Genomic DNA, 13585 nt, shown 5'->3' with positions numbered 1-13585 from the left:
GATTTGTATAATTATTTTGACTAATTAATTGATCAAAATCATTATTTACTTGTTTAACTTATTTATAAGGGGAGACTATTACTTTTATTCCCTTCTAATCAATGTTGAAAGAATTTGATGATACATAGTTATTGTTTAATAAGTGCCTATGCTTTTTATTATTATGGATAACATTAACATTTTGTCTATTTTTATATATTTAAAAAATAGAACATTCTACCATTCAATTTTTATTTTTTTCCTTTTCTCCTTTATTATATTTTGCAAAGAATTTATCTCATGTGCATGTACCATAAGTGCTCAATGAATTTCAATTTTTTAAATTTTTTAAAAATTATAAAAAATAATAAAAATTAAATAGTAAATTGACATTGTTGAAAATAAAAATGAAGTATTTTGTTAAAGAAAGTGCAATGAAATGTTGGCAAAATTTATTTATTTATTTATTTTTAAGTAGTAAACATTAATGAAACGAAAAAGATCCAAAAAAGAAACAGGAAGGAATCACAGCGCTCGCAGTGGGCGGCATCCTTCCGCTCGCACGACACCTCTTGCTCTCTCCTTCTCCCACTATTACTCTCTCTTCTTAGGCGGGAGCGCACGGAGGGGGGAGGATACAGATGTCGAAAGTCGTGGCCGATTCGAGTAGCAACAGAGCAGCCGTTCAAGCCACCAACGACGACGCTTCTGCTAGTAAATTGTTCGTATTATTCACTCATTTGATTATTGTATTTATTATTTAATTAGTGCGATCCTTTTTCTTTTGGCATTTCATAACCAAACGGCGTGAAACTAAGATTTCAAATTCAATTTCTTTTGTTTTTCCTGCATTTTTCGTAGCAACCTAAACAGTTTTTTATTTTTTATTTTTTATTTTAATAATATTATTATTATTGTTATTAATTTATGTTCAGGGTTCAAGCCTGATTTACAGTCTGTTTTGCTTGAATTTTAGGGCTTGTTTGAAGTTCGAATTGAATAAATTCTGTAGTGCCTCCATTGAACACTTTTAAAGAGAAGAGGCATGAAGTACTTAGCGGACTTAATTGTAAAAATTGAACATCGAGCATTTTATGACAAAAATGTTCGATTTTTTTTTTTTTTTTTGGGATTTTACCAGCCTGTACCGAGTTTCCATATGCAATCGAGTTTGACGTTGAACTCATACTCCTTATTATCATTTTTATTTATTTTTAAATATAAGACTTTGAATTAAACATCGTAAGTTGGTTCCCTTAACTCATCTTTGCTGGAATATCATGTGCAAATTGATATCTACTTCATGTTTCCCGCTTTCTGGAGATAACACTAATGGTTAGTATTGTGATTCATGTGATTTAGCTTTTAAGAAATAGCTGTATTCTCTTTTAAGCAATAGCTATTTACTTTCTGATCTTATATTATGAGTCCATTAGGGGACTCTCCAATCTTTTGACTATAAAACCTCCATAAAACTTGAGATGGCTTGGTGAGGGGTTTGTAAAGGAGGATGGGCCACCTCCATTTTGTAGTTCCTGCTCAAAGGGCCTCCAAATGAATAAATTTTTTTTGTTCATTTTTATTTTTACCCTTCTGTTGTAACATGTATTCATGTAAGGGATTTTAGGAAAAAGGGGTACATTTATGTTGAGTTGCAAGAGAAATAGGAATATATTTTGTCATTGGTTTTGGATGGAGTTAGGTTCTTTTTGGAAGGAGGGAATTGATGTAGGATGGGAAGCGGGTATTTTGATGGATCATTTCGACCCAATTTGGAGGTCTACGTCGAAGAATAGGGTCATTGGGTCAATGGTTTATCAGGTCCTAAACCCAAATGTGCTTTGTTGTCTATTATGTGTGGTTAATTTGCTTGTAGTATGGTTATATATCTCGGGAGCTTGTTTGCAATATTTGTGTATTTTAGGTGTATGTTTATAATTTCATCTAGCTTTAGGGGTATATGTGTAATTTCATTTGTTAGAGGCTTTCTTATAAATAGTTTGTGAAATTCAGGTAGAAGGTGGTTGATGAATTTTAATTGAATTGAACGTATGATTTCCCCTCCTCTCTTCCCCTTCCTTTCTCTCTTCAATTTCTTCTAACTCTCCAATGGCTGCAGATCCTTGATTCTGTCCAGCATCAGAAGGATGTTAATTATGCAAATGAGACAAAGAGGAAGAATAATTGAGAAAGAAAAATGGAAAATTAGAAGCGAAAGAAAGAATAAAATTGAAAAATGGAAAATTAGAAGCGGAAGAAAGAATAAAATTGTGGTTGGGCTAAATGATGTAGCATCAAGGATGGAGAGAAGGATAGAGAAGGGAGATGAGGAAGAAGTGGATAGATGGGATGAAGACACGCGCAACTTCCAAAATTTTAAATACACTGTAGCATCATCATTAATAAAATCTTTCCCTCATCCAGGAAAAAAAATGCTGTTTTTATATTACTTCAACACTCTAATTTATAGAAAAAGGTAAAAAGCAAGAAAAGTACAACTACATCCTTGAGACAATATGAAAACAAACCCAACATATAATCATTATTTATAATTGAACTAAACTTGTTCCAATTTAGAAGCCAACAGATCCTTGACCTTATTCTTTGGAATTGGCCTCCCAATAGGGCTAAGGTAAGCCATCCAATGGCAGGCTTCTCGTCTGCCAGCACTTTGCTTTACATTTTTGAGAGTTATACCATACACTCAGTTTTTTCTGTATGTGGTTTTTTATTTGCCCAGCTTCTTGGTCCATATAGCGTGGTTGGCCTTATAACTATCCTATCAAAATTTCCTTTTAGATTTCTTTTTTTTATTTGGTGATTACTGTTAGAATACCACTTTTCCTAAAAGCTTAAACTGTTAGGTTGTGGGCCAGCAATGTTTATTAGGCCTTAATAATCACCCGCATGTGCAGCCCGACAGCACGTGGGGAGATAAACAAACGACAAACAACATCTATTATAGGGAATAAGATAATTCTTAACTGAAAAAAAATAAATGTGGGCAACAAAATTAGAACCCAAGACCTCTTGGCAACCTAACTCTATTGCCATGTTAGATTCCACTTTACCTGAAAGCTTAAGTTGTTTGGTTGTGGGCTAACAATATATATCGGACTTTAAGAATTACAAAGCACACTTGAAGCATTGCTCCATTTTAATCAATTTGCTTTATGCATGTCATCTTCTTAAATTTTCCCTTTTCCTTAAATGATTGATCCAAGGTTAAAAATACTAAGTTTTTTCATTAGGAAAAAAGTATAATTGGTTATCTAAAATTTTATCATTTTAAGGATTATTGACAATTTTTTTTTTTTTTTTGGATTTCTCATACAACTACTAGAATTGCACTTTTTTTTTTTTATAATAAATTTATGGTTATCTTGGAATCTCTAGATCCTTGAGTCTCATTGTATAACATAAAACTCTATTGATCCTCTAGTTTGATTTATTGAAACTACAAGGTTTGAATCCCATCTGTTCATAGAGATTTAATTCAATCTAACTTAAATATTAGATATATAACACATGGAATAATTGTCTTCCATTGATTAAAGCTTAAAGATTTGAAAAAAAAAATAATTGGACATAGAAAACAAAACTAAATTACTTATGATTAAATTTCTCTTCCCTGGGATTTATATAATAAATTAACGTTCAAACTAATTATATGTGGATTATTTTATTGTCTCTTAGTGATTTTTTTTTTTCCAGGTAGAAAAAAAGTAATTTTATTAAGGGTAGAAGAAAATATTAGGAGGATGAGAAAACTTCTAAAACAAACCAGGAAAAGCTAAAAGAAAGAAAAAAACCAGGTACATACGTGAAAAAGAACAAAAAATGAGGCTACCAAAGCCGTTCAATCATGCTTTAGATCAGAGTAGCCAACACTGCTGAAACAACATGAAATGAAAACTCGCAGTAAAACAAAGAAAACAATTCTGCTACAGATCTAGTCAATAGATGAAGTGCAATCTCAAAAATACAAGCATTATTCCCCAAGAAAACTCCTATAAAACAGCAAACCGCACACCACCCCAAAGTTCTTGCATTCTTATGCTTCTTGAAACCTCTTAAAGTGCTCATCCCAAAAGCTTTCAAAAGAATTGGGGCATACTCGACACACACTGAACAAGCCCAAAAGCTTGTTCCATAAACTCGAGGTTCATGAGACATTAGATGCACATAAGGAGATGTAGCACTAATTATTATTAGCAAGAAAATAAATGTAAAAGAAAAACAAAGTAAATTAATGATTTGAATTAAAGAAATTCATATGTTGTTAACAATGTCGTGTAAATAAGATAAAGGTGTTCATTTGGCTGATTGTGCTGAATAGAATCAAAACTAATAATCTGTTGCAAATTAGGAGACCCTATATCCAGATGTTTGTGTGCTTTTTTATTTGAATTCTGGCTTGGCTCCTTATTTGTTCTTACATTATGATTTTGCTTGGAGTATTTGGAATAATTTATTTGGCGTGTTGGGAGAAGCGTGGGTTTGTCCAGCGACAGTGGATGGAATGCTGGTTATCTCTTTTGAGGGCTTCGGAAGGAAAAAGGATAGGACTGCTCTGTGGAAGTGTGGCTTTTTTACAGCGTTGTGGGGTTTATGGTTGGAGCTAAATGCACAAATTTTTTCAGGGCTAAAACTAAGCAGACAGCTGGTTTGGGAGAAGATCTGTTATTTGGCTTCTGTATGGTGCATTGGCTCTGGTTGCTTAAGGGAGCATGCTTTTAAAAAATTCAGCAAGATTGGAGGAATTTTTTGCTTTGATATTTCAAAGCATTTTTTGTGTTTTTAGTTTCTTTATTTTTCTGGATTTTTCTAGAATTCTTTTGGGAGATGTCTTACTCTCCTCTTTGTAAATTCATCTCCTTCTAATGAAATCCCTGCTTTTTCTATAAAAATAAAAAAAAACAATGTCATGTAAATAGGAAATCCTAGTGACAGAAATCGGTCTCTTGATTCTCTTCTCTATTTATAATATATGTAAGCGACATCACATTGAGACTCATTGAGCTCAGAAGCACTTAGAGACTGGGTGTAGTGAGGTGTAGACTCAAAGAAGGTAACATCGGTAGAAACAAAGAAGCGATGCAGCGCAGGACTATAACAATGATATCACTTTTGAGTATATGAGTAGCTCAAAAAGACACATTTTATAGCATGAGGATCTAACTTATCCACCCCAAGAGTTAGTTGATGAACAAATGACACACACCCGAATATACGAGGAGGGAGAGAGAATAAAGGTGAATTTAGGAAAGAGAATGGAGTAGGAAATTTTACCATTGAGAATAGAGGATGGCATCCTCTTGATCAAATAGCAAGAAATAAGTACAACATCATTCCAAAACACTTTAGGTACATGCATTTGATAAAGTAAGGTGCAAGTGATTTCAAGGATATGTCCATTTTTCCTTCTCTGCAACCCCATTTTGTTGAGGAGTGTGGGCACGAAATGATTGATGGGTAGTACCAACCTAAGTCACATAAGTAATGAATTGTGCACTGAAATACTCTTTAGCATTATCACTTTGAAGTTTTCGAACTAACAAACCAAATTGAGTCTTTATTTGAAAGCAAAAGGAACAAAATACATGAAATAACTTGGAACAATCTTTAAATATTGCCAAGTCATTCTAGAATAATCATCCACAAAGGTTACGAATTACCGGAAACCCAACTTTGACACAACTCTACTAGGTCCCCAAACATTAGAATGAACTAACATGAAAGGGCTTGCAGCCCGTTTATTGACTTGGGAAACGAAAGGGACACAATGGTGCTTTCCCAGCTGACAAGACTCACAATCAAGACTTGACACAAAACTCAAATTAGGAACAAGAGTGCAAGTGGTATAAGGAGATAGTGGCTCAAAGTGATAAAAGTCCACTAGCGTCACACCCTCCACCAATTGTCTTCCTCGTTTGCAAATCCTGAATAACCACAAAATCGGGGACGAATGTCTTTGAACAATTCATGGATTTAGTAATCGTTCTAATAGACATAAGATTGAAAGGAAACTTGGGATATACAAAACTGAAGGAAGAGAAATAGAAGTAGGATTTACAGTTCAATTTCCTTGACTGCAATGGTGGATCTATCAGCAAGAGTAACACAAGGTAAATTTGCAGGATATTGAACAATGAAGACTGGAGAAGAAGTTAGGTATATCTGTGATATGATTAGTGGCAGCAGAGTCTATGACCCAAGGACTAGTACTGGATGATAGGCATACTGTGGGATTACCTATTTGGGCAAGAGATGCAATGGGAAGAGAAGCTTGTTGTGACGCTTGATACTGCTAGAACTCGGAATACTCTTCCTTTGACATGGATACAGTATGTTGCCCCCCTACTTGGCCCCAAAGGTGTGCAGTCGGTGGTGGCTACATTGGCTGCCCCCAAAGGTGCGAAGTCTGTGGTGGCTGCATTGATAACACGTGAAGGTCTATCGTGGAGATCCCAACACTGCTCAATAGCATGATTACTCTGTCCAAAATGAGTGCACTTGTGAGGAGTGCCTCTACCTCGGCCGTGTCTACCACCAAGACCATTCGAACCACTGTGACAACTTTTGCGGTTGTTTGGTAGAGAACTAAAATCACCCTATGTAGTAAAGGCTGTCCTCTCAGAGCCAGATGCAAGAGTAGGGAATGTGTGCTAAAGGAAGTGTGAAGGATACGAGAATAAACATCAGCCAATGAAGGCAGCTTGATACTACCAAGTATCTGGGACCGGATTGCCTCAAACTCGGTTCTCAAGCCTGCTAGAAACTGAAGGTTTGTCATCCGCTCCCTATGCTTCTATATCTCACGAACATCGGTAATATAGGTTGCACGCTGTTAAGCTCCTCATGAATACACATCATCTCTCCAAAATTATTTGCAATGCTCCTATCTCCTTGTTGTAATTGAAGTACTCCTGGGATAAATCATACATACGTGTAATGTTACTAGAGTGTGGAAGCTTGGCATAGTCCCAAACCTCCTGCACATATCTAGATGCATACACAGCCGTGCAATTTGTGGCTCCATCGAATTCCACAGGAGGGAAACAATCACTGCATCTTCTTGAATGCACACTTCTGTTCTCTTCTCATTAGAAGGATCAAATTGGAGCAAGTGGTCATATTTTCCTAATCCTACTAAATAAACCCGAACAACTTTAGACCATTGAACATAATTCTTTCCATTCAACTTTTGAGTTGTTATTTGTGGCAGCGATGTAGGAAACATATTTTTGGGATTCATAGACTCCATCCCAACACTCACAAACTTGCAGCCACACCGATGTCAAACAGGAAGAACAATAAAAACGAATCGGGACAATCACAAACTATGTGAAGCACCGAAACAACCATGGACGTGATGAATGAATCACCTACTGATATAGCACTGCCACAGCCTCACACCTTGACTTACGAACACTGCCATTGCTCCAAGAAACTCACAAAGAAGCCTTTACTAACACCGAACAGAAACTAATTGATTACCACGAGTCCATGGTCGAAAAAGGTTGGGTTTTTGTGCAAAAAACATTCCCAACAGCTTGATAATGTTGTCTAGAGAAGGAATCAGAACATGGCAGAGGAAAAAAAAAAGGAAAAAGGTAGCCAGAAACTCTCTCACACACTGGCATGTGAGGTCGGCACTGCCGGCAGTTGGCTGGGTGGTGGTTCGTGGGGCCTTTTCCAGCAATGGGATTTTGTGGGGGTAGGCTTCGGAGGGTTCTGTTTTTAGCTATATGGTTGGTTCTGTGAAATAATGAAGGCTGGAGGTGGATCTGAGAAGGGCAGTGACGGGAATGTGCTCCCGGCGACAGCTGAGTATAATAGGGTTTAGGTTGGATCACGCTTTGATATCATGTTGAGATTTTGATTAAAATTAATGACCTCACTTGAAGATAGGTCTCTACCTCTATTTATAATGCAAATTAAATACATTCTAATGACAATACCCTTACTAACTCTCACTAATTAATATACTAACACACTTAATAATAATAATAATACTTAAAGACATAAAAAACCTCTAACAGTTGGCTACTTACTCCCTCTTCCTTCATCTGGGTTTTGGACGGGCCACGTGTGTGATTTATCTCACTTGGAGGACCAATATCATTTTAACTTTCTGATGTCTGTATTTTTGCTAACTTTTTGCAGTTAAGATACAAACAAATAATATTGCATAGTTTTTTATGGATAATACTAATAGTTTTTCTGTATGATCAAAGATCCTGTGTTAAAAAGGGATACATGAAAGATGACTACATTCATTGGTTTGTAAGAAGGCCTGTGAGGAGATCTCCTATAATTAACCGTGGTATGATATGGTTGCTGCAAGAAATTAACTTTTTGACATGTTTTGGTATTCTTTGCTTCTCTCAATATTGACTTTATTTTGTTGCTTTTCTTCTGCATATGATATTTGAAGGTTACTACGCTCGTTGGGCTGCTCTTCGGAAGCTTCTTCTTCAATTTCTTGATTGTGAAATAGATGCCAGTGAAAAAATTAGCACAAAGAAGCAGATTTTATCACTTGGAGCTGGCTTTGATACTACATATTTTCAGTTGCAGGTGCTTGAGTTTCCTTGCAAAATGTGATGAATTTTTCACATGGACTTGATTCTTGAAGTTGAATTATTTAGAACATGCATGTTTTTGTTTTGCTTTGTTTATATTGTTCCTTGGGCTTTTAGGGATCTGAATACTTACTAGCATATTTTCTGGTAAAAATATTGTTATTAATGTATTCTGGTATTTCCATGAAGAAGCATTTCCCCCTTTCCTTGTGTACTATCTACTGCAATCACAATTATTGCACATAATCCTGTTGCAGATCTGTGTTTTTTTTTCATGTAGTTACTAATGAATTAATGTGATTATAATGGTAATAATTTTCATTGACAGGAAGAAGGAAATGCGCCACACTTATACGTGGAACTTGATTTTAAAGAGGTGCAAATTTATAATTTTTAACTGTTGCGTGGGTTACTGAGCAATAACACTAATGTCATCGAAATTCCAATCATCATTGCTTGCTTGCCAGACAGTGAACTCTCTGCTTACCTCTCACTCCTGTTATTTCAACCCCCCCGCGGGGGGGGGGGGGGATATTCCTTTTCCACTTCTTTATTGGAGCAATAGAATATTAGTCTTTGCTTTTTTTTTTTTTTTTGGAATTTAAGTTCAATAGTTGCTTTATGGGTAGGTGACAAGTAAAAAAGCTGCTCTTATTGAAGCATGTGGGCAATTGAGGGAGAAAGTTGGTGCAACGGCATTTATTTTACGAGGTAAATGTTCTTTCTATTTGCTGTTTGCGTTATTCGATTGATTTATTTGTGTGGTGGTTTTTGTTTTTCATTATTCACAGAAAAAATTAATCTGAATTTGGCTCACACGTGGTTAAAAAACTAAAAATATTGAAATTGGTTTGCTCCATGCAGAGTGAAGTTAAAATCTGAGCAATGACTAATTGTTCTATGTGCACAAAGTGGTTCTGTTTGACTTGTATGTAATATGAAGTTTCCATGGTCATGTTGGAGAGCCTTCTTAACTGAAACTGTTTTCATGTTATGCTTGCACTAGGATTAACTCATATTGATGCATGCAGTTTTTGGTGGCGGAAGATTTTTTTTTTTTGCTTATGAATATGGTTGTTATGGACTGTGCATGCACTGAAATGCATTTCTGCTGCATCCGTTTAAGTTTCAACCACAGCTTCGTTCTGAAGAAATTTTAGACAGTGAAATTCTTATGCTCCAGAGTGTGTTTGCTATGGTTTATCCGGATATTGAGTGTAACCTAGTATTCCTTACAAGTGACGACGGCTTCAACATTTAACTTGACTTTGAATCTCTGCTGCTCCAAAAATGAAAATAAATTTGTTGAATTTTGTTGATGCATTTGAAATTTAACACTGGGTGTTTTAAACTTGAGGAGAAGAAATCTATAACACTAGTAGATTTCGATACCTTGGATCTATTATGCAAGTTGAAGGAGAAACTGAAGAAGATGTAATGCATAGAGTTAAAGTAGGTTGAGTAAGATGGAGAAGTGCTTCAAGTGTGCTATGTGATTGTCGAATGCCCTTAAAATTAAAAGGAAAGTTTTATAGGACGGCTGTAAGACTAATTATATGATGGAGAACCACCAATGGAGGATTTTACATGTTCATATTGTATCTAGATTTTTATATTTTACTTTGGGAGAGTCTTGTTATTTTTAAAGTTTAGTCAGTTTAGGTTTATTTTGTGTATTTAAGTACTTTAGGGTTATTTTGTAATTTCTTGTTTTATTGGAGCCTCTATGTAAATATGTGTTCTAGTTAGTAGTGGGTATAAGTGCTGGACATGTAAGTTATTGTACAGTTATTATTCTTCTTTAATTCTCTCTCTCTCTCTCTCTCTCTCTCTCTCTCTCTCTGTGTATATATGTATATATTTCTAACTTCTGTCCTACATCAAATTGGTATCAGAGCCTGATTCGATTCAGTTCCAGACTTCCCTTCTGCTGTTCTTCCATCAGATTTGAAACTCCTACAACAGTCTCCATTAAGGTTCATCCAAAAACTCAAACCACATCCACCACACGACTGCATTCTCTATCAGGCTCCATTGCTGCAATAGCAAGTCAGAAGTCGCAGGAAAATCTTGGAAAACAGAAGCATTCGTCAGCCTGCCACTTTTCCAGGAAATTTCAGTCGTGCCACTGGGTTTCGAACCCTAATTTCCAACAGCCACCCCCCTTACCACCAAAATTAGACACCTTAGCAACCCCTTCCCCTACAATATCATCTCCATCCAATAAGGGAGTGGCCCACACGCGTGACCTGAAAACTTTCCAGCTGACTCCCCCCTAAATCCCCCATCTCCTGCAATCTTCTTCCTGCACAACCACCCTCACTGGAATCCCCACCCTCTGATTTGGTTCCATCCAGAAGCTCATCACCGGAGGAGCCCTGAAGGCAGCTCACGCGGCACACGCGCTGGCCACGTGCGTGGACAATTTGCTAGACTTTCCCTGTTTTGCTCAGATTCGTGAGAAATTGCTTCCAGTTTTGAGAATTTGGATTTTACCTTATATTTTGAAGCTTTCTGAGTGAATATTGAAGTATCAAGCTTGGTTTGCATTCCTAAGGTGGAACACAGCCTACTCTTGTGCTGCTGAGCAAATTTTTCAGAGTTTTTGAAGGTCTGCCAACATCCAAATTGAGGCCTAGTTGCTGTGTTTTGAGATTTTACTGCGACAAATTGGTTTTCCTCCATGAAATTTTGATGTTGATTTGAAGAAATTAATCTTGGATTGCTTAGTACATATTTTTGGAGGGTAAAATTAGTGTGCTGTCACAGTTTTTGAAGCATCTGTGAGAAGTTGAAGTGAAATATTTGAAATCTTGAAGCTACAAAGTCAGAGCAAGGAGATTTTGGTAACATTAGATGGACTTACACTACTTGAACTCCATAGAAATTGATTTAATGTTGCTTATTTATTTGGTACTTGTTCGAGTTTGCACTCTCTGGTTGAAAAATAAAAATAAAAAAAATGAGTAAATTCCATATATGTGGTTATTGCATAGTTGGCAATTCTTAACGATTACTTGACCAACTATGTAGTCTTAAGACAACTTTCTTCTAGTGTCACCGACTATTACCTTAAATTTTAGAGACCTCATTTATCGGTGTGCTCTTAATAAGGAACCTAGAATGGTAACTTTGTTTAAGAAAGGGTTGAGGGATGAAATCAAAAGGTTTATGATTATGCATATTCAAAAATATCCTACTACTCTCTCTAAGGCTTACCACATGGCTTTGGAATCTGAGAGATTTCTCCAGCCACCAACTTATAACACCACTTCCTATCTTGAAGAATTTCATCATTCTAGGTCAATTTCTCAATGGTCATGTAGTATTCCTATATCCTCACAAGATGTTCAAGAGAAAACTCAAATTGTCGAGGATAAACAATCAAATATCAAAAGTGCCAATGCAAATTCTTGTGTAATTGAGTATCATGACTACATAAATTATTTGCATATAACTAGTGCACAATTTTTTGATTCTTCAGTGGACATGACTCATGAATCTTCTCAATGGTCAGAAGGTAGTCCTAGGCCCATCGAAGATGTTAAAGAGAAAGCTCAACTAGTTGAGGATATCAAAAGTGCCCATCCAAATTGTTGCATAATAGAATATCATGACTACATAAATGACATGCATATACCTAGTGCACAATTTTTTGATTCTTCTGCTGATGTGAGTCATGAATCTTCTCAAAACAAAGTTGTACACTTGTCTTTAGTGACCCTAAGCACTGTTGGGGTCTCTAGGCCAGAGATGGACCTTGATTTGTCATCACACTTAGTTGTTGAAACTTGCAATGAACAGCAAGATGAGTTGCCAACTACTAGATATGCCTGTCAATGACCTTGCTTTTCAACCTCGATTTCCATTTCTAACCCAAAGAGCGAGGAACAATTGGCTGCTGTAGAGTTTGTTGAAAATTCTTTAATCATGGAACCTATTGTTGAAAATCCTCTTGAGATTATTTCTCCTCAATCCGGTAAACTTGCACCTCCATCCCTTTCATCTTCTCTCTCTACATTTTCCTAAACCAAATCTAGTGAAACATTGTCCATCATCTTGGAGTATGGACCGAATGCATGTTTGCTTGAGCTGCCAATAGATTTGGATATTAAATTGATTTCTTGTTTGGAGGTCTTTTTATTTTATCAGAGGACATTGCAGCCTTCTATGCTACTAGCGGTTGGACAATCTACTTCATATTCTCCAATGGTGATTGACGATGCAATGCAGATCGTGCCTCCTTTTGATTTGCCTGCATGTTTGACTTTGTTCCCACACATAGAGCCAAAGCTAGCATGCCATTACAAAACTTGAGGTTGAGTTTTCTCCAGCAAGGGGGGTTTGATGGAGAATCACCAATGGAGGATTTTAGATGTTCATATTGTATCTAGATTTTTATATTTTACTTTGGGAGAATCTTGTTATTTTAGAAGTTTAGTCAATTTAGGTTTATTTTGTGTATTTAAGTACTTTAGGATTATTTTGTAATTTCTTGTTTTATTGGAGCCTTTAATTTGTGTTCTAGTTAGTGCTGGGTATAAGTGCTGGACATATTAGTTATTGTACAGTTATTGTTTTGAATCAGATTGCAGTTTCCCTCTCTGTTTCTCTCTCTATCTCTTTCTAGCCGGTTCTGCTGTTCTTCATCTTCTTCTTCCTCCTCTTCTCTTCACCTTCTTCCTTCTCTTCTCTCTTCTGATTCTGTCTCTCACTTCCGTTCTGTTCTGTTCTTCCCCTTATCTGTTCTTCTCTTTCTGTTCTGCCTCTCTCTGCTGCTGCTGCTGCTATCTCTTTCTAGCTGGTTATATATAAATATATTTATATTCTAACATTTGTCATACATCACTATGCCATATGGATTAGACTAAGAAACAACATATCCAAAAAGTAAAGTTGCTGAAATGAGAATGCTAAGATGGATGAGTGGTACAACATTAAAAGATAAATTAAGGAATGAACATATTCGCGGCAAGTTATGTGCTACTCCTATGGAAGATAAGATTAGGGAGGAATGA

General features: G+C 36.2%; 1 protein-coding gene across 3 annotated transcripts in view; it reads left to right on the top strand.

Moving 5' to 3' along the window:
- Nucleotides 1-462: 462 nt before the first annotated feature.
- Nucleotides 463-13585, top strand: part of LOC131166988 (leucine carboxyl methyltransferase 1 homolog) — a 74860-nt gene continuing 61737 nt past the window's right edge. For 2 of the 3 annotated variants that reach the window (XR_009139937.1, XM_058125697.1), the window contains exons 1-5: nt 466-700; nt 8220-8308; nt 8420-8562; nt 8896-8943; nt 9197-9278. Coding sequence is in view for 2 of the 3 variants with exons in the window: in XM_058125697.1 (XP_057981680.1) it covers nt 621-700; nt 8220-8308; nt 8420-8562; nt 8896-8943; nt 9197-9278 (442 nt within the window). In the remaining variant the exon portion in view is untranslated. Of the gene's footprint in view, nt 701-8219; nt 8309-8419; nt 8563-8895; nt 8944-9196; nt 9279-13585 lie in introns of all 3 variants that reach the window. The other variant, XM_058125698.1, reaches the window with a different exon arrangement.

Source organism: Malania oleifera, chromosome 10 (assembly GCF_029873635.1).
Source record: "Malania oleifera isolate guangnan ecotype guangnan chromosome 10, ASM2987363v1, whole genome shotgun sequence".
Taxonomy (NCBI): domain Eukaryota; kingdom Viridiplantae; phylum Streptophyta; class Magnoliopsida; order Santalales; family Ximeniaceae; genus Malania; species Malania oleifera.
This window is presented reverse-complemented; position numbering and strand designations above follow the sequence as displayed.